The sequence below is a fragment of the Rosa chinensis genome, chromosome 3 (genome assembly GCF_002994745.2).
Source record: "Rosa chinensis cultivar Old Blush chromosome 3, RchiOBHm-V2, whole genome shotgun sequence".
NCBI lineage: Eukaryota > Viridiplantae > Streptophyta > Magnoliopsida > Rosales > Rosaceae > Rosa > Rosa chinensis.
Genome location: NC_037090.1, coordinates 38333864 through 38356075, shown reverse-complemented (window position 1 = coordinate 38356075; position 22212 = coordinate 38333864). Strand labels below are relative to the sequence as shown.

The window sequence follows — 22212 nt, the reverse complement described above, 5'->3', positions numbered from 1 at the left end:
GCTACACCAGCCAAATTCACTAGACCGGCCAGCCCACACGTACCTGTTGGGTGCCTTCTTCCCTTTATCCTCCATCTCAGTTCCGCTTCCAGAACCCAGAACCCATCTGGATCATCCGCTCGGTCCGACTGCGTCGTTGTAGCCTCACCCGATCCCGGCACCGCCGAGCCGACTCCAGCCCACTGCCCCGCACGCATCGCCCTCGCTCCTGCATCCCACAGCCGGCCTTGTCCAGCCCCACAGACCGGCTCCGTCTTCTCCAGGCCATCATCTCCAGTCGCTCCCCTGCAGCCCATCTCCTATGCAGCCCAGTCCCAGCCCTTGCCTTGCGCCTGCTGCGTAGATCCTACTACCGCCTCCAAATGTCCAGATCTATCTTTCGGCTGCACATCGTCCGATCCAGCCTCGGCCTGCTCGCCCAACAGCAACAGCCCTGCAAGAAAAAAAAAGGACAGAGAGAAAAGAAAGAACAAAGAAGAAGAAGAAGAAAAAAAAAATAGACCCGGCCCAAAGTAAAAAAGCGGGCCCAAAAAAAAAGAAGGCCCTGCGGCCCAGAAAAGAAAAACAAGAGAAAACGCAGGCTAAGAAAGAGAAAAAGAAAAAGAAAAGAAGCAAAAGCCCCATGGCCCACTGCTGAAAAGAGAGAGGAAGCGGCCCAGTTTTTCTTAAGCCCAAAAACATCGCTACGCACGCCTGCATCAACACGCGCGTGCGCTAGGATTGTTTCTCGAAATCAAGTATGTTTTTATTTTATTTTTGGCTGCCTTATTTATATTTCACTTTTCATATATGTGTTATACATATTCGTGGAATCTAAAGCATGTGAATTTTATTTATGTTTACTATTCTTTTTAAAGCATGCTCTATATCTTATTGTTTATGTTTTTATTATTTAAGAAATTTTGAGGATGTTTTTATTTTACCTACGCTTAGATAATTATGCCTACGCATGCCTTGTTATTGTTTATATTTTATTTTGAGCACGCCATATATATTTTGTCATATATTATTTGTGTAATTTTGAGCATGTCCTGTAATTTACGTTACTACTTCCTATAATTGTTTTATTTAGCATGTTATATAAATTGCGTTTTGCCATGATAATGAAAATTCATGCGCATTATAAATACTCACTTACCGTGATAAAGCATTTTCACGTAGCATCGAAAAAAATGTGACAATTACGAATCTTGGTCTAGAAATCTAATTCATATTTTGGAAAATAATTTACGTGGATGTCTTTATGACTGCGTAATTTATATCTTCTCTCTTGTTTTATTTAGATGGCTGATCCAACTCGACTTGAGTTTGACATCTTGGACTCAGAAGAACTTGAGTACCATCGTTGGGTTTCCGATGTAGAAACTGCCTTTGTAGCAAAAGACTACACTGCCACCATTACTGACCCCAAAGATGATGAACTATCTAATAAGGTGAAAGCAGATGCCTTAATGTTTCTGAGGCGACATATTGATCCTAGCCTACGCTGGGAGTACCTTCAGTTGAAGACACCCAAAAAATTGTGGGATGCCCTTAAGGGACGTTTTGGGAACATTCATGACACTTTACTCCCAGAACTAGCTATTCAGTGGAATGGAATTCGCTTGCTTGACTATAAAAAGGTCAGTGACTTCAACAAAGACATGTTGTGCTTAAAAGCACGTCTCAATTTTTGTGGAAGGGAAATCACAGAAGATGATATGATCTACAAGACTCTTACCACCTTTCCTAATTCAATTTTTATACTAGCGAACCAGTATCAGTTGGATTATGACAACAAAAGAATCACAACCTTTAATAAGTTGATCAGCCTACTGCAAGTGGCTGAGAGACATAATGAGATTCTCTTGAACAACAATGTCAGGCCCACTGGGATAAAGAAAATTTCCGAGGCTCATTATGGAAAAATGAAAGGTGAAAAGAACTCCAATGCAAAGGGGTTTAGACGTGCTGATCCATACCCACGTGGCAACCATGCACCACGTGGAAAGGGACATGGGGATCATGGAAACAAGATGCAAAAGGAAAGAGTTGACAATGAACCATGCTATAAGTGTGGATTCATTGGGCATTGGTACAAGAACTGCCAAGCAAACAACAGAGTAGCAGCCAATTACAAGAGGTATAGAGAGTCTAAAGAACAAGAGGCTCACTACATGGAAGAAGAAGGTCATGACCTAAACGTCAACCTTACAATTGCATACTTCAATGGCAAAGAGGAACTTGCTAAGTCAATGGATGCTCTCAATCTTGACTGATCTGCTTTATTCATTTTATTTTCCAAAGATAGTTGTGAAGGCATAATGCCTCATTTTTAATTAGACTATTATTTGGTCTTAAAGAATGGTTTGATGAATTAGATTTCCGAACAAAGACCTTGATTTGCTTATCGTTGGCTTATTGATAAATTTTGAATTTTATTCTGAAACACTGAATTTATTCAAATTTGTTTACACATATTTACATGGTTCGAAATAGCACTATAAAGATGTAAAGCAATACATCTAGAGAAAAAATTATTAGAATGAAAAGATTATCATTCTACTAAAATAGAAATACTCTAAAGAATATGAGATATATTTAAAGTCAAAGACACTCTGTATGCACCAAGAGCTAATCGAACCTTGTTAAGTTTCAAAGATATTTGTGTCAACTGTTATCAAGTAGAAACACACTATGAGAATGGAACTGAATACCTTGATACTAACTCTAATAAATGTGGAAGGAAAAACATTTTAGAGAAACTTATGAGTCAATCTAGTGGACTATACCTCACTACGCTTCGGATCATTGAATCCTATGTTGTCACCAACAATGAAATGTGGGACACTGACTCATACAGGCTTTTGCACGACCACCTAGGGCACCCCAGTCGTGACATGATGATCCGTATTTTAAAGAACTCATACGGACATCCCTTCTTTCAAGTGAAAAATAAAATGGGACAAAAATCCGTCACACTGTAAGGTGTCGGTCCTAGTACTGCTCAAATGCAGCCATTGCCTTCTGAAGTACCAGAAGCACTACCTCCCTCCCATTGTGCCTCATTGACTATTTCAAAGGCAAATCACTCATTTTGTAAAGCCTGCTATTTAGCAAAAACAGAATCAAGACCTTCCTATGCTAAAGATACAAAACAAAACATTCCATTCTTACAAAGGATACAAAGAGATATCTGTGGACCTATCCATCCAAAATGCGGACCATTCAAGTACTTTATGGTTCTGGTGGATGCTTCGACAAACTGGTCACATGTCGCTTTATTGTTCACAAGAAATGCTGCAAAACTCCTAGCACAGATTATACGTTTAAGGGCTCACCACCCTGATCACCTTATCAAGTCTATAAGGCTTGATAACGCTAGAGTTTACATCAAAAGCATTTGATGATTATTGCATGACTATCGGGATCGATGTAGAGCATCTTGTACCCCATGTGCATACACAAAATGGTCTCGCAGAAGCCACCACCAAAAGGCTACAAATGGTCGCTAGGGCATTGGTTATGCGCACCAACCTGCCTATATCTGCATGGGGTTATGCAATATTGCACGTAGCTTTACTTATTCGTTTCAGACCCACAGCTAGCCAACCATTTTCTGTGTACCAGTTGGTATGAGCCTGACATTTCACACTTACGCATATTTGGTTGAGCAGTATATGTGCCTATTGCGCCCCCACAGCGCACCAAAATGGGTCCTCAGAGACGATTAAGTATTTATGTTGGATACGAATCCCCAACAACTATCTGCTATTTGGAACCGTAGACAGGCGATCACTTTAACGCTAGATTTGCGGACTGTCACTTTGATGAGACAGTTTTCCCGTCGTTAGGGGGAGATAGGAAAAAGGATTTTCCAAGGGAACGACAGGAATTGTCGTGGTTTGTCCCCACTCTGTCTCATTTTGATCCCCGCACTTCACAATGTGAAAGTGAAGTGAAAAGAATAATCGATCTTCATAACGTAGCAGATTCGATGCCTGATATGTTTACTGATATCGCAAAAGTGACGAGATCACATATACCAACTGCAAATGTGTCTGCAAGGTTAGAAGTCCCCAACAAGGGGCACGGTGGTGCAGATAGAGGCACTGCAACCGCACTTAGTGGAGGTATGGTTGAGGCCGTGGCTCCCCAAGGAAGAGGGGGAGGTCACTTGGTTCGATTGACACTCACCCAAGGAAGAAGAGGGTGAGTAAGGCACAAACCAATCATCAATGTATAGAATCCCTCTCATGATATTATCTCTGATTATAGTAATGTCCATGAATCAATACTAGAGGATGCTCCGATGTTTGAAATGATTCCAGAGAACAAAGAAATCTCAAAGGATTACGAGAGTGCATATGAGTTGATAGAAAGAACTTCATACACATTGATGATATATACTGTTGCTTAAGGAATCATAGAGCACGATGATATCGAACCACGCTCTGTTGAAAAATGTCAACAAAGAGCAGATTAGCCTAAATGGAATGAATCAATCCATGTATAATTAGATTCTCTGACAAAAAGACAGGTATTTGGTCCCGTAGTGCTAACCCCACCAAGTGTAAAGCCTGTAGGACATAAATGGACCTTTGTCAGAAAGCGTAATGAGAAGAATGAAGTCCTAAGGTACAAGGCTCGCCTTGTGGCGCAAGGTTTCTCACAACGCCCTGGAATTGACTACGAGGAGACATTCTCTCCCAAAAATGGACGTTATAACATTCCGCTACTTAGTTAGCTTAGTAGTTTCCAAAGGACTGGAAATGCAGCTTATAGATGTGGTTACTGCATATCTCCATGGGGATCTAGATTTAGAGATATATAAGAAAGTGCCTGATGGCCTTACATTACCCAAGCCAAGTGACTCTAAACCACGGAGTGCGTTTGCAACTAGGTTGAAACGCTTACTTTACGGATTAAAACAATCCAGGCGGATGTGGTATACCCGTCTAAGTGACTACTTGATTGGGAAGGGATATAAGAACGATGAATTATGCTCCTGCGTATTCATAAAGAAAAGAAGTTCCAGATTTGCAATTGTAGTAGTATATGTCGATGATATGAACATAACTGGTACTCTTGATAAAATAAGAGAAACCGCGAGCTACTTGAAATCCGAATTTGAGATGAAGGATCTTGGGAAAACTCAATTCTATCTAGGCCTTGAACTAGAACACCGAGTTCGTGGAATATTAATCCACCAGTCTGCATATGTCCAAAAGTTAGGCGATATAACATGGACAAAGCACATCCTACTAGCACTCCCATGATCGGTCGAAGTTTGGATGCAAGGAAAGATCCATTTCGTCCAAAGGAAGATGACGAACAAGTGTTAGGAGCTGAAATTCCCTATCTAAGTGCAATAGGCGCATTATTGTACTTAGCCCAATTTACTCGACCAGACATTGCATTCTCAGTGAACTTGTTAGCTAGATTTAGCTCAGCGCCAACACAGCATCACTGGAATGGTATCAAGAACATCTTCGATACCTAAAAGGAACCATTGACTTGAGACTGTTCTTTCCCTACAGAGAGACAAGAGGGACCGCAGATGGAACTGCAATCCCTGAAGAAAATATTGATGGCGAAAGTGCCACTCACTACACTGAAACGCCAAATGATGTTTTGGTTGGTTTTGCTGATGCTGGGTATCTTTCTGACCTACATAAAGGTCGTTCCCAAACTGGTTATGTATTTACCAATGGGAACACAGCGATATCTTGGAGATCAACCAAGCAAACCCTTGTGGCTACCTCCTCGAACCACTTAGAGATCATTGTTGTACATGAGGCGGTTCGTGAGTGTGTATGGTTAAGAACTATCATTGCACATATTCGAGGGATTAGTGGTTTGAGTTCTACCACTGAAGAGCCTACTTGCATTTATGAACACAATGCAGCTTGCATCGAATAGATGAAGCTAGGTTGTATTAAGGGTGATAACACAAAACACATATCGCCAAAGTTGTTCTACAATCAGTAACAACAGACCCTCCTCAAGATTCAAGTGAATCAAGTAAGGTCTCAGGAGAATGTGGCAGATTTGTTCACCAAATCACTGCCTAAGGCCACATTTGAGAAACATGTGAAAAGCATAGGAATGCGAAGACTTTGCAAGCTCACTTGATTAATGTAATGATCAGGGGGAGATGTAGACGTCAGGGGGAGTCTAACACACACATGTCATTCTCAAATGTAGAAGGTGCGTTGTGCTCTTTTCCTTCGACCAAGTTTTATTTTTGTCCCACAGGGTTTTTATTGTTACTTGGCAAGGTTTTTAGTGAGGCAACAACTCATGCACCATTTCGTCTTTGACTTGGCACAAGGGGGAGTGTTAAAGGAAAAGCACATTATGTGCCTAGCTTCGTCAAAGAAACAGACGAAGAGGGAATCAAGCAATTACAAATCACAGCTCAATCAGCATTTAGTATCATCAATGTAATTGATATTTCCGTTGTAATCCTATCCCTATATAAAGGGGTTATGAATGAAATGAGTAGACCAATTCCAATTGCATTTTACTTTTACAGAAATCACATTAATTACATGTATAAAATGATATTTTTGAATGAAACTTTTACATAGACTAAACTAACCTACAAAAAACCTATTTACAATTTAAACTCTCTAAAATTATACATAAATAATAGAATTGTGATATTTAATATGGACAAGATCACGACGAGTAATTAACTAAAACTGTAGTAAGTTGCTAAACACTATCTATAATTCTATATGTAATTATAAATGTTCTGTATATTGATAATGTGAATGTGATTTACTTTTTTTTTTTATGGCTGGAACCCAGTGGGAGGCTTGGCCATCACGCCTTTTTCACTAATAATTAGAAAACTACAACCGGAGGAGCGGGGGACGTAATACCAAAACCTCGTGAATCAAAATAAACAAGAGTACAACAAAAGCAATATAAAGTATTAGTAATAAGAGCTACTACGATGTGGTTCGATCCATGTTGTTGAACTGTTCTCATTTAGTATCATACAATACTGCTCCCAAGTACATGAATTTTGGAAATGATTTTGGTACTTCATCACATGGGTAATGTATGTGTGTTGAACTCTTCCCACATGCAATCCATACACTAGGCCAAAAAAGCGAACAGACAACGGACCAAATTCGTTGTGTGATTTGGACGATCTCCGTTGTGTATCGGAGCGTTGTGTGATGAAAAATGGTACAACGGTGGAAACCTGTTGTGTGAATCACAAACAGTCAACACTTATTTGGTTAAAACTGTTGTGCCTTCTCTCGGCAGATGGTAGCCACAGTTGCTGCGCAGTCATGCTGCACATGTCATTGGCATCATTCACACAACGAAAGTTGTTTCCGAGCCGTTGTATGAAAGGCGAATCAGACAACAGCATTTTATTTTCTCTGTTGTACGAGTTATCCTCACACTTCACTTTTGGAAATTTTATTATTGTGTGTTAGTTTTAGATAACGTATTTTAGTTATTACAGTTGTGTGATTGTAAATCAGACAACGTATGTTTGTTAGAACCGTTGCATGTTATATAAGGATTCATTGTGTGAACATCCAAATTGTTACTTCAGACAACATTATTAACATTAGAAATTTTGTTGTGTGATAATCATCTTTTTTGGATTTTGTGCATTGATAATAATGCTCATTTTACCTAATGAACAGTGACTAATTGTGTGAAGTTTACTATATTAGTGCTTGAAATCATTATCCAATGAACAATGATTAATATTTACGTCAAAAGCAATGTGATACATCAATAAAATTCCAATATATCCACCAAATATTGAATCCAAGTAACATGTCATTGCTATAAAGTTTCCTAGCTAGCTGAATTTACATGATGAAAGAAAATATATTTTGCTTCATTGCTTGGTATTCCATGCTTGATCACTTAATGACTCTTTAGGCAACATTTCACTAGATATTCCCAAACCTGCAAACAGAATAAGCAAAATCCAAGGTTATGAAGGAATGATTCAAACTAATTAAAGCTAAAATAGAAGAAAACATTGCAAGGTAACATTACCAAGCCTTGTACACTAAGAGAAGCAGAGCTATAATATATGTGCAAGCATAACAAACAAATAATACAATTTGATCAAACAAACAAATAAGCATATATAACATGAAATCAGCAGATGTAAACAACCCACTTACTCTATCATAGCTAAAAGTTTCAATTGATCAAACAAACAAACACGCATAACATGAAATCAGCAGATATAAACAACCTGATATTCTGACAGATAACAACTCTCAACAACATGTGGTCTTAATTCCAGGCTAGTCAGTTTTGAGAGAGAGACCTGCAAATCAAAATCATCAGCCAAAATCACCCCAAAGATAAATTTAAGAGTTCACAAACAATCAAATCACTTACTCCTACAGCTAACAATGTTTAGCAAACAACATAGTACCTATCCAAAAGCGAAATGGACATTATTTACAGTAGTTAAGTCAACCTGCATTACAATTTTCATTAAGCAAAATTAGAATATGAAGCAAGTTTTTAGGTTATACTCATAATCATATTGGAAAAGAAAAAAGATCATCTAGTATGTTCCAATTCATCAAGCTTTTTCCACAAGTTGGACATATCATAAATGGACTTTGAGTAGATAGAGCATGAGACTGCACCTAAGACTCAGAGTTATGATTTTAAAATAAATTTACGGTTACCTTTGGAGCCATCCAGTATGGAATTCCCTTTACGGAAAGATTCTCTACGTGTAATGACAAACAAGCCAATTCCCAAACTCCTATTGCACAGGCTAACAAGGTTTCAAATATAATAAAAAAACCACAAGATTGATAATTCATAAATATGATAAAATAAGAAATAATAGGTTATTTGGGTACCAAAGTTAAAACACAAGAATTGATCACTGAAGCAACATGGAAAAGCAATTGACATGATGCAAACAAGCCCTATTAACCATTGAATTGTTAATTAGAAGTATATTTGGTCATGACCTTAATCCCGCAGCAAACCCCTGCAATATAATGAAGTTTGCAGGGGTTGGTTGTTCAAAGCTGAGTTGAGAGGAGAGCTCAGGAAGGGACAAAAATGAAGCTAAGTTATTTTAAAAATTGATGCACTTGTATACCTAAAACCACACCATCCCTACACGAGAGTTACATGGCTCGCAATTGTTCGTGATTCTTGTTCTCATCCTTCCTCTACAATTCCTACAATGATTAATCTTATCTCACAGTAACAACTTTTGGTGCATGCATCAATTGATTTCAAAATTCAGTCATTTCCCATTCAATATATCCAAAATATAAACACACAGTTGACAATCCAGAGATTTAAACATAAATTAACAGTTTGACCTTTTACACCCAGATGATAACGCAAAAAAACAATATTGCAAAGAAGATTGAAAACTATCTTGTTTACTGAGACAAGCACAACATCAGTTGTGGATCAGTTGATGGAACAATATTGTTTTTCATTCTTCAATATTGGAACAACAGAACTTTGCAAAACTACTTCACATAAGTTATCAACAGAACTTTGCAAAACTAAGTTGCTATAAAAATTGACCTGGATGTTAATTTTGCTTAGATTTTATAGACTTCCATTTTGACAACATTTCACCATTTAGTTATATAAATGGAGTATAACATGATGCAGACTAAGAATATATAATTATATATAGAGTAGAAAATGAAATTCATAATGATATAGAGAGAGCATTTCCCCATTTATAGACTTTTATTTTGGATAAAAGAACGAACACACTAAGCAGAGCACGATCATAAACAAAATGACTAGATATGCATACCTGCAAAGAACATAGCCAATAGGGTGCCATTGGAGATCCCACACACTGTCATCGTGTGTATTAGCAATTTCAACCTGGGGAGTCTCATGCCTGTGCATCAGATTGGAATACTGTTGCCTTCCAATCTAGCAGAATAAAATAACTCGAACAAAAGGGAACCATAAGTTGTGTATGAGGCCTCAGTCATTTTTCTCCAGTCATCAAATAGACCATGGAGAATGTAATTCAGCTTTCCACTAGAGATATCATAATTTATTAACGTATTGCTTCCAAATGACGCAACCCTACTTCACAACCCGCACACCTTGCATTAGTAATACCCTACTACACTCATAGTCAACTTCCATCCATAACCATCGCAAAAAGCTTAAGAACCAGAACCAAACTACTAAATCCAAATTTCTCCTGAAATGAACAATAAATTTGGCAAACTATAGGTCGGCTGCCTGAGTCCCCACCTTAAGAAACTTGGAACACAAATAACTTAGGTGCTATTCCAAAAATTTCAATAAATTCTAGGTGCCAAATATATTTTTACAGAAGCCATACAGTATGTAAAATAACAGGATGCAGGATCATGCAGCAAGTACTATTTGTCAATGTTTGCTCACTTGGCTGTCACAATATTTAATTATTTATTGCTGGCTTAATTGTTATTTAATTAGACCATGACATTCATGATAAGTAAAGATCTAAGAAATGAATAGATCAAACTACTCTATAACACTGATTAAAGAAAATTGACACACAGAAACTATGGATCAGGAATCGAATTTACCCAACAAGCTAATGGAAAATGGATCCATCAGAACTCCCACTGACAAAATATTCTTCATGAAAAGGATGCCAAGCCAGAGCTAACAAAATTTAACAATGACAACCGTAAGCACTATAATCTTAAAAGATATTAGCAAACACACTAAATGCACTTGAAAATTTGGCCCACTATTAGTCTGTAGCATAAAAAAAGACGCAGGGGAAACTGAGAGGAAGCTTTCAAGATACATATCACACAATTTTATTAAACAATACAACTAGCTAAATCATTTGAAAGCTCATATTGCCCTTAGAAAGATCACATATGAACTAAATTTCTACAACTGAAAACAAAGAAAGCAAATGCTTCATAGCAAAGAACATATCACATGTTCTAGACTTTTAGTTTTAATTCTGATAAGTAGCAAAGAAAATATGATCTTCCCCACCATTTTTTAAGAAACCTACAAACCTTCTACCTTTGAGACAGAAATTCACATCCCAATAGCCATTATCCTTAGTTAAGTAAACCAAATCAAAGCCTACAGGATAATTCAGGTCGAATCAACAGTAAGTATATCAGAGTTAATCCATAAATTTAACTACGAATCTAACTAATTAAATCAATTTTTTCAGCTTAGTGTTCTGCATTTATCAGTAAATTACTCGTTCATATGCCTTTGAACTTCAAGTAAGAGACAACAAACATCTACATTGACATGAAATTGAACCAAACCCTAACAATTCACACTCGCACAATCACAGGCTCATCGAACAAAAGAGAGAGAGAGAGAGTACTGCCATTTCCAGATCTGTTTTCACAGAAGCTTGCTCCTTCACCAATTTCTCTGCAAACGAAGAGAACGAACAAGAAATCATCTCGGAAATTCAAAATCACCAATGAAATCAACTAGAAAACTGACAAATTCTAATCAATCAGAACCTGCGGTGAGCTTCAAATTCGCCAAGCTTCCCAACAAAGTCGACTCCGGCGGACGTAAAGAGTAGGCGAACGTCCTCGGAGGTCCTTCTGAGACCGATTTGGATAGGGACTTGAACTGATCCAAGCTCCTCATGCTCGGAAACCCTAGCTTCTGGATCTTTGGAACTCGGATTGATCGCGCAGAGTAAACCCTAGAAACGAAAAATCGCTATCTTTCTCTCTCTTTGGTGCTCTGAGACTTCCTAGAGACTACCCATTAAGTTTTTTCCCTTCCCTATTTCCCAAATCGAATAACCTAGCTAGAGGCAGAGATGGTTTTGGTCGGGGTTTGTAGAAGAGGGAGAGCTTTTGTTGGGGCTTGTCAGAGAAAAACTAGGTCGGGGTCTGTCGAGAAAGGGTTCGTCGAAGTTTGTCAAGAAGATAGAGAGCTTTGTCAAAGAAAATAATGCGTCGGGGTCTGTCGAAGAAAGGGCGTTTGTGAGGGGTCCATAGCACGAATGCCTTGGCCAAGTGATAGTGGAGTGAATGTCTCTTCCAAGGCTCTTTCTCTTTTTCTTTTCTTTTTTTTTTTGCTCAAGTATACCATGGTCCAAATGGGTTGATTTTGATATATGGTGAAGTCATCACTTGATACATGAACAAGCAATCAGACAATGGTTTTCCACATAAATGTTGTCTGAATGCCACTTTAAATTTTCACTTTGCCGCCTATTGTTGTCTGGGTGGAGGGAAATGAATTGGGGGAGAGGTTGGGGGGGAATAGTTTGGGGGGAAATGTTGGTGGACATATTTCTTTCTTGCAACTAGGTTAGGCATTACTCATTCATACAACACAAATAAGTCATTTGGTTGTGGAATCATCAATTACCAGATATATTTCAATCAAAATTTATAGGTCTTGAGGGGGAATGAGTGCTATCTTAGGGCAAATATAGGCACGTCCAAACCTTTCCCTCTTGATCGTACAACACAAAGTCAAAAACTGTTGTATGATATTTTGCACGCTACTCTCATACAACAGATATAACTATTCTGTTGTACTATGTAGTATCAATTTAAAGCTAAATTTGAGTCAAGCTAGGAGGAAAATCTGCCGCTATTTGTTTTTTCATTCACACAACGAATTATTCTTGTAAGTGTTATGCAATGATCTTCTAGCTAAAAACTTCATAATTTTAACAGCCTTATACAACGTAAGTTTTGTAAACGTGTTGTATGATTCACTTTCCCTCATCACACAACAAATTTTTTTTTTCGTTGTGTAAAAAGTGTTGTATGTTAAGGTTATTGGCCTAGTGATATATCGGAAATTGTGAAATTACCCAATATGGTGTTTCATTGAATGAAGATGCGGAATTTGGGATGAAGAATGATCAAAAAGGCCAGATGTGCTTCCACCTTGTAAGCTTGATCCAATTCCGTAAGTACTTTCTGAGGTAGAACTCATTTCATGATGAGGATAAGGAGAATGGAATGGGTTAGGGATCACTATATTGAGTTCCTATGTCCATTGAGCGAAGACTTGAAGAAAGTGATTCAAACTCATTTAGAGATAAATGGCTATCGCGTCTTCCTTGTGTATCTCTAGCTCTAGAATTGTATTCACTATTTGCACTAGGATCATCATTACTATATTAGTTGTAGTGCCATGATTTGCCACTCCCCCTGTCATTTCCATAATTCGCCTCACGATTAGTGTCGTCATAACTACTATTGTCACATGAGTTATCACGTCCACTACCACCATAGGCATGATATCTTCCACCACCACCAGTATTACCACCATCACCATCATCATCAATTGATTTTTCACTAGTGCCTCTTGATAATTTATAACCACTTTCATCAGAATGATCTCTTACTTCTTTCTTCATTACCGTATCCACATCAATTCCCATTCCACGAGCATGCGTTGCTATATTTGGATTTGGATTTCCAGCTGCATCATCTAAATGTAAAGGTCGAACCAATGTTATATTAGATCAGCAGTTTCCTCCGCACCTATATCTGCAGCTATATTGAATAGGTCTAAATAACTGGTCTCCGCAACTCTATCTGCAGCGGCTTTTGCATCTCGCAATTGTAGCTTCATGTTGTAATAACAATACACAATTTGCTCGAGTTTGTTATGTGCCAGACGATTTCTTTGCTTTGTATGGATAAGAGAAAATGTCCTCCAATTTGGCTCGCAAGCAGAAGATGATGTGGTTTGAGATAGGATCTTCATTACCAATTTACTAAGTGTAGGTGCATCACCCTCATACATGTTCCATACATGTTCCACCATTCATATGTAGTCATTGCTTTCCTCGCAGCAATGGCAGCTGGTCTTCCAAATCCGTATAATGAGTCTCTAAAGCTTATAATCTGCATGAGAAAGAATTAGGAATGTTCGTAAATGAAAATAACAATTAATCAAATATAGAAAATTTACCTCATTTCCGAATTGTGCGATGCCTATGGAGTTTGGGTCTAACTTTGTAAAAACTGAGTGAAGGGCGTCTAGTAGCTCTGGATCATCACCAATTCCTTCACTATGCTGGAACATTGGATTCAAATAATAAGCTGCTGCATGTAATGGATGATACAATTGCTTAAACCATCTATCGTCGATGATTTTTCTGACCCAAATTGTATTCCTGACTTCTTCCAGCTTTGTTCTCACATTCTTAAATAAATCATACAGCATTGGCATTGTCGGGTTAACCTCTGTGTCAACTATTCGAAGAACACCGTATAATGGCTCGTAAATAGAAATCACTGCTTGCACATTGTCCCAAAACATGTTTTCAAGAATGAGTTCCTCTATACGTCTTCCCTCCTTGCTTCGACTATATTTGCTAGTAACACAGTCATCACAAGTAAACAATTGTTTAAGTCCAGCCTTCTTTTGGAAAAGGCTTTGAAGAGAAATGTAATTAGTGGCAAACCGTGTTGGTCCTGGTCGAATCAAATCACCACTACATATTTTTCTCACATTTGGACACTCTTGTGCTCCAATTATCACATTTTTGTACTCATGAGATTCCGCTTTGTACGCAGCAACATTGGTATATATAAAAAACTTCTCACATAATCGACCAAGCTTCTCCTTGAGGCTTCCCATTGACATGGAGTCAATGATGCTATTTTGTTTTGCAGCATTGGATTTATAGAGTGACTGTGGGAATGAAGCTTGAGGTTGGTCTCCATGCTCTTATTGTACACTTTTTGATCTATAAAATTTTGGTTGGCTTCGACTTGTCCCGCCAGGCCCTGAAACACCTCTACTTATACCTTGCTCCCTTTCCCATTCTGATTGTCTTGATGCACTCATAGCAGCTTTATAATCACAGGGAACTACATCTTGCTGACCTACAAAACCTTCATCTTCATCTTTAGAGTTCAATTGTTGTGATAACCATGATCGCAATTCTTCTCGAGTATCATGGATTATTGAATCCTTTTGATATTTTGCAATACATTTTCTCCTCATCCATTCTTTTACTAATTTTTGAACTTCTGGTCGTACCTTATCACAAACTCATGTATTCTTGGCAGGATCTAATCCAGTCAAGTGGAACTTAAATCGAGTGATACCACCACTCTTTATGATCGTATTACAAAACTTGCATACTGTACCTTTAGTTTGGCCTTGATATGGAAAAGCATAATTCCAAGTTGGGTCTGGGTATGGAAAAGCATACCTTTAGTTTAGCATAATTCCAAGCCGTGACGGAAAATAACCATAGGTACGATAGAGATACGAAAAATTGAGTCTGGGTATTACTTTGATAACTTTATAAGTTCGGGTAGGCCTCATCACATGGCCCTTGGGCCCTAAGCCCGCCCGGCCCGGCCCTTCCATTAGGGCGGGCCGGCCCGACCCTTTTTTATTTAGGGTAGGGTATGGGTCACACAAATAAAACCCGGCCCTACCCTACGGCCCGGCCCGATTGAGCCCGTAAGGGCTAGGCCCGACCCGGCCCTAAAAGTCTGGCCCTAACCCGGCCCTAAAATTTATTTTTTATTTTTGTTATTTTCTATTACATGTGTTATATGTATAAAACTATGGAAGTGTAGAAAATTATTTCAATTTGCCATATTAGGAAATGAATCTTTTAAATTAAGCCATATTTTGAGAAGAAAAAAATAATTTTTTTTTAAGAATTAACCGTTAATTCGGCAAAAATGCCGCCGTTTTAATATAATCTTATGAGTATTTTAATATTTACCAATAATTACTGTTAACTAATTAACTGTAATAATTACAAAGCTATTATTTCAAATTGGACAATATATTCATGTAATACCAATTTTGAAATAAGTCAAGTAATCAACATAACTAAAAATAATCAATTGGTCGAGTTGAAACCATTTTACCAATGTAATGTTAACTTCTTAATGAGCAAAATGGGGGACGAAATGGAATTTTTTAAAATGCACCGCTGGATGTTATTTTCATATGAATATATGTTAGTGGTAGAAATTTCAACAATTTCCGCCTTCGTTTGGACCTCGATCTACCCGGTCAACTCAATACCCTAAATAGAACATAAAACAAATATGCTCTTAACCGGTCCTTGGCAATTCACTTTTTTCGATCTTTCAGCTCCCACACTCTCATGGGTAGGGGGTCTACTTATGGATGTCAAAATTCCGCAACGTTTGTCAGCGCATGGTGCCGCTCCCCTTAGGGAAGTTTGCTTGTGCAAAGCGTTGACCGCTCCGTTAGGTGCCTTATTCACGGCGGATCAGCCTAATTTCTTTACACAATACCTATCACTATTGTATAAACATATAAGAATTTTCCGATTGATCGATTTTCATTTCAAAATTTTTGGATCGCACATAATCCTTATATGTCTTGTAATGTAGTATAACTAGTTTATTAGGCTTGTTACCCTCCATGAGCAAAATAGGGGACGAAATGGAATTTTTTAAAATGAACCGCTGGATGTTGTTTTCATATGAATATATTTTAGTGGTAGAAATTTCAACAATTTCCGCATTCGGTTGGACCTCGATCTACCCGGTCAACTCAATACCCTAAATAGAACATAAAACAAATATGCTCTTAACAGGTCCTTGGCAATTCATTTTTTTCGATCTTTCAACTCCCACACTCTCATGGGTAGGGGGTCTACTTATGAATGTCAAAATTCCGCAACATTTGTCCGCGCATGGTGCCGCTCCCCTTAGGGAATTTTGCTTGTGCAAAGCGTTGACCGCTCCGTTAGGTGCCTTATTCACGGCGGATCAGCCTAATTTCTTTACACAATATCTATCACTATTGTATAAACATATAAGAATTTTCTGATTGATCAATTTTCATTTCAAAATTTTTGGATCGCACATAATCCTTATATGTCTTGTAATGTAGTATAACTAGTTTATTAGGCTTGTTACCCTCCATGAGCAAAATAGGGGACGAAATGGAATTTTTTAAAATGAACCGCTGGATGTTGTTTGCATATGAATATATGTTAGTGGTAGAAATTTCAACAATGTCCGCATTCGGTTGGACCTCGATCTACCCGGTCAACTCAATACCCTAAATAGAACATAAAACAAATATGCTCTTAACCGGTCCTTGGCAATTCACTTTTTTTCGATCTTTCAGCTCCCACACTCTCATGGGTAGGGGTCTACTTACGAATGTCAAAATTCCGCAACGTTTGTCCGCGAATGGTGCCGCTCCCCTTAGGGAAGTTTGCTTGTGCAAAGCATTGACCGCTACATTGGGCGCCTTATTCATGGTAGATTGGCCTAATTTTTTTACACAATACCTATCAATGTTGTATAAACATATGAGAATTTTCAGATTGGTCGATTTCTATTTCAGAATTTTTGGATCACATATAATCCTTATATGCCTATTAATGTAGTATAACTCGTTTATTAGGCTTTTGTTATCTTCCATGAGCAAAATGGGGGACAAATGGAATTTTTTAAAATGCACCGTTGGATGTCGTCCGTGTATGAATATATGGTAGTAGTAAAAATTTCAGTGACTTCCACCTTCGGTTGGGTCTCTATCGACGCGGTCAACTCCATACCCTAAATAAAACCTAACACAAATATGCTCATAACCAAGAATTTGCAATTTTTTTTTTTGATCTATCAGCTCCCACACTCTCATGGAGAGGGGGTCTATAACCTGCTATCAAAATACGGGGATGTTTGTCTGCAAAAGGTGCCGCTCCCCTTACGGAAGTTTGCTTATACAAAGTGTTGACCGCTCCGTTTGGTACCTTATTTAATGCAGATCGACATAATTTTTTTACACAATACCTACTACTGTTGTATATGCATATGACCATTGTCAGATTGATTAATTTCAATTTCGAAATTTTTGGCCCGCCCGAATAAGCCCTAAATTTTTTTTATTTTTTCTATTTTTTAATTATGTTTCTCTTTTTTCTATAGTATGCAATTTATCTATTTCTTTGTAATTGATTTCATAAGTTTTGTTTTCTTTAATTTCTATTTTCTTTGTTACACAACAATTAATATTGAGAGATTTATATAGATGGTTAATTGAATATAACCACCTTAACTAATATTAATAAATGTTATAAGTTACAAGTGTGTGTGTGTGTATTAAATATGTTCAATAAAAAACAATGAGTCTTTTATTACCAATATATACCATTAAGCCATATTTTGAGAAGAAAAAAATAATGTTTTTTTTTTGTTAAACAAAATAAGGCCCTTTTTTGGCCCATTTCGGCCCTATTTGAGGGCCGACCCGACCCGGCTCTTTCGACCCTAACGGATCGGGCTTTTCGGGCGGGTAAGGGTTAGCATATTTAAGCCCTGGCCCGACCCTACCCGGCCCTAAATTTTGTTGACTTTGACTAGGCCCGGCCCGACCCGACCCTAAGCCCTAAAATTTAGGGTAGGGCCGGCCCTAGCCCGGCCCATGATGACCCCTAAGTTCGGGTATTATATTATCAGTCACCCAAGTCTCTAGACACTGTTGGTACAAAAAATTCTTGTTTTAATGTAATCTCATGAACTAAACTCTATGCAGGGATTAATACGATTTCTGTTGATTGTTTTTAATGTGATCTCCTGAACTAAGTTTCTACACAGGGATTACCGATTTTACTTAATTCGTATTGTGAGTGCAATTGTGGTTTGAGATATGTAGTGAGTTGTAATGTCATAATTTTGACAAATGCTTTATGTTGAGAGGAAAGAAGTGTGATTTTGTGGGTGTGTCGTTGAGACTAAAAATGATTTGAGTCGTCACCAAGATGACAACTACTTTTGTTGAGACAAATAAAGGTTGGTTTTGTAGATTATTGTGTTTCAAAATGTTTAAAACGTCACTTAAGTTTGATTGTTAGTTGAAGTATTGTGAAATTTGATGCATAAGTTGAGAGTCAGAGCATGTGGATTTTTAATATGAGTTAACTTACATGAGCATGATATTGTAGGATGTGAAACTTGATGTTATTTGTCGTGATAATTGCATATCGATTTTGTTAGGATGAGATGGTTTAAGCATGTTCTCCTGTTTGTTTGTTTTGAGTTACTCACACGAGCTTGGAAAAGCTTACTGGGTTTATTATTTTAACCCTGTGCACTATTAATCAATGGTGTATGGGGTCTATTCTGCAGGTTAGGGTGAACATGATGGAGCTGTGGTCTCTTGCCATTGCAGTCGTGAGTTTAGGAACTTATTGTTATATGTACTTGTTAGTCTTCCGCTGTGTAGTGAGTGTGGTGGGATTTTCTGCTTATTTAATTGTTATTTCAATTTAATTTGTAAACTTGATGTAATGAAATATATGAGTCTAAAGAATGAATTTGTACAGACATTGTGGGTTCAGCGCATCATTTTGTACTTGTTTTAAAAAAAAAAAAAAATTTCTAGATATTTAGTGTTGATGTCTGAAGCATCACGCTCGGAGTATTTGTGTTTTATTAATTTGTGTATTAATTGTGCTTAAAAATCGGGGCATGACAGTGCGCTTCAAAGTGACTCTGAACATGGAGGAATAAAGGTAATTGTGAGAGATGAGGCTGGAAACTTAATGGATTGAGATCTACTTATTATTCCAAAAAAAATGTTTATTTTTAGGTATAATAAGTCCTAAATAGAATGCAAACCGGGTTTGAGAAATTGAAGTTGTGTATAAAAGATTTTTCGATGTAAACCCTAAATCCACTATACCCCACTCTGCCTATTCTTGATACTAGTAAAGTTTTAAACCGTGATCAATTTTATAAATTTGACATTATATTTCGTAAGAGGGTGAGAGATAAGTGGATCTCAATAACATATGTTGGTGAATATTGATTATTGGAATGAAGTCACGTGTCTAAATATCACTAGATTCATGAAATGGGTGAGGCAAAAAAAAAAAAAAAAAAACTGTAGTTTCCACAAAAAAAAAAAATTATTCCTTTATTTTCAGCGGTCACTCAGCATGACTTAAATTTCTGATGAAAAATCTTCTCAAAAAAAAATAAAAATAAATAAATAAATAATAACTAGCCTCTTAACACACGCTAACGCGTGTGTCAATTTACTTTTTCTTTTTGTTATATATTTATGTAATATTAATCTGATTTTTTTTTGTTTTCAAATAAGAATACTCTTTTCAAATTGCAATTGCAATTCTAATGCAATTGGGAAAGAACTGCTCCCAACCTCCCACGTTGTGTCTTTTTTTTTTTTTTTTTTTTTTCATTTTCTGTTTTTTATACTTATCAAGTTATTATAGCCTATATACATTAAATTGCAGATTTTAAAATTTAATAAAAGAAGGGCAATTTCAGGTATTTTGAAAATTTAACCTTAAGGGTTGTTTGCTAATGGATTGAGATCCACTTATTATTCCAAAAAAAATGTTTATTTTTAGGTATAATAAGTCCTAAATAGAATGCAAACTGGGTTTGAGAAATTGAAGTTGTGTATAAAAGATTTTTCGATGTAAACCCTAAATCCACTATACCCCACTCTGCCTATTCTTGATACTAGTAAAGTTTTAAACCGTGATCAATTTTATAAATTTGACATTATATTTCGTAAGAGGGTGAGAGGTAAGTGGATCTCAATAACATATGTTGGTGAATATTGATTAGTGGAATGAAGTCAAGTGTCTAAATATCACTAGATTCATGAAATGGGTGAGGCAAAAAAAAAAAAAAAAAAAACTGTAGTTTCCACAAAAAAAATAAAATTATTCCTTAATTTTCAGCGGTCACTCAGCATGACTTAAATTTCTGATGAAAAATCTTCTCAAAAACAAATAAAAATAAATAAATAAATAATAACTAGCCTCTTAACACACGCTAACGCGTGTGTCAATTTACTTTTTCTTTTTGTTATATATTTATGTAATATTAATCTGATTTTTTTTTTGTTTTCAAATAAGAATACTCTTTTCAAATTGCAATTGCAATTCTAATGCAATTGGGAAAGAGCTGCTTCCAACCTCTCATGTTGTGTCTTTTTTTTTTTCATTTTCTGTTTTTTATACTTATCAAGTTACTATTATAGCCTACTAGCCTCTTAACACAGGCTAACGCGTGTGTCAATTTACTTTTTCTTTTTGTTATATATTTATGTAATATTAATCTGATTTTTTTTTTGTTTTCAAATAAGAATACTCTTTTCAAATTGCAATTGCAATTCTAATGCAATTGGGAAAGAACTGCTCCCAACCTCTCACGTTGTGTCTTTTTTTTTTTTTTCATTTTCTGTTTTTTATACTTATCAAGTTACTATTATAGCCTATATACATTAAATTGCAGATTTTAAAATTTAATAAAAGAAGGGCAATTTCAGGTATTTTGAAAATTTTACCTTAAGGGTTGTTTGCTAATGGATTGAGATCCACTTATTATTCCAAAAAAAATGTTTATTTTTAGGTATAATAAGTCCTAAATAGAATGCAAACCGGGTTTGAGAAATTGAAGTTGTGTATAAAAGATTTTTCGATGTAAACCCTAAATCCACTATACCCCACTCTGCCTATTCTTGATACTAGTAAAGTTTTAAACCGTGATCAATTTTATAAATTTGACATTATATTTTGTAAGAGGGTGAGAGATAAGTGGATCTCAATAACATATGTTGGTGAATATTGATTATTGGAATGAAGTCACGTGTCTAAATATCACTAGATTCATGAAATGGGTGAGGCAAAAAAAAAAAAAAAACTGTAGTTTCCACAAAAAAGAAAAATTAGTCCTTTATTTTCAGTGGTCACTCAGCATGACTTAAATTTCTGATGAAAAATCTTCTCAAAAACAAATAAAAATAAATAAATAAATAATAACTAGTCTCTTAACACACGCTAACGCGTGTGTCAATTTACTTTTTCTTTTTGTTATATATTTATGTAATATTAATCTGATTTTTTTTTGTTTTCAAATAAGAATACTCTTTTCAAATTGCAATTGCAATTCTAATGCAATTGGGAAAGAACTGCTTCCAACCTCTCATGTTGTGTCTTTTTTTTTTTTTTTTTTTCATTTTCTGTTTTTTATACTTATCAAGTTACTATTATAGCCTATATACATTAAGGGTATGTTTACTTACTTGGAATGGGAGAGAATGATTACGGAGTAAATTTATTCCTGCGTTTACTAACACATAAAGGAATTTGAATGATTCCGAGTAAAAGTATTCATGCGTTTACTAACATATAAAGGAATTGGAATGGGTGTAGGTCTCACCTCTTTATAAGGAATCGATTCCTGAATACTCAGGAATTTGATTCCGAAGGGG

General features: G+C 36.6%; 1 protein-coding gene across 1 annotated transcript; it reads right to left on the bottom strand.

Annotated features, from left to right (window-relative positions):
* Positions 1-13117: 13117 nt before the first annotated feature.
* On the bottom strand, positions 13118-14589 carry LOC112194547. Its single transcript, XM_024334774.1, has 3 exons — positions 13918-14589; positions 13748-13850; positions 13118-13431 (listed from the first exon to the last, which is right to left on the bottom strand). The coding sequence occupies exons 1-3, from the start codon at positions 14587-14589 to the stop codon at positions 13118-13120; spliced, it is 1089 nt and encodes a 362-aa protein (XP_024190542.1).
* Positions 14590-22212: the final 7623 nt, after the last annotated feature.

Excerpts from the sequence above, each read along its gene's own strand:
- LOC112194547 (XM_024334774.1), bottom strand. The coding sequence starts at position 14,589 with ATGGGAAGCCTCAAGGAGAAGCTTGGTCGATTATGTGAGAAGTTTTTT. Across the intron at positions 13,851-13,917 it reads TCGCACAATTCGGAAATGAG|ATTATAAGCTTTAGAGACTC; the intron begins GTAAATTTTCTA and ends TTTCTCATGCAG. Across the intron at positions 13,432-13,747 it reads GTGGAACATGTATGGAACAT|ATGATGCAGCTGGAAATCCA; the intron begins GTATGAGGGTGA and ends CTTTACATTTAG.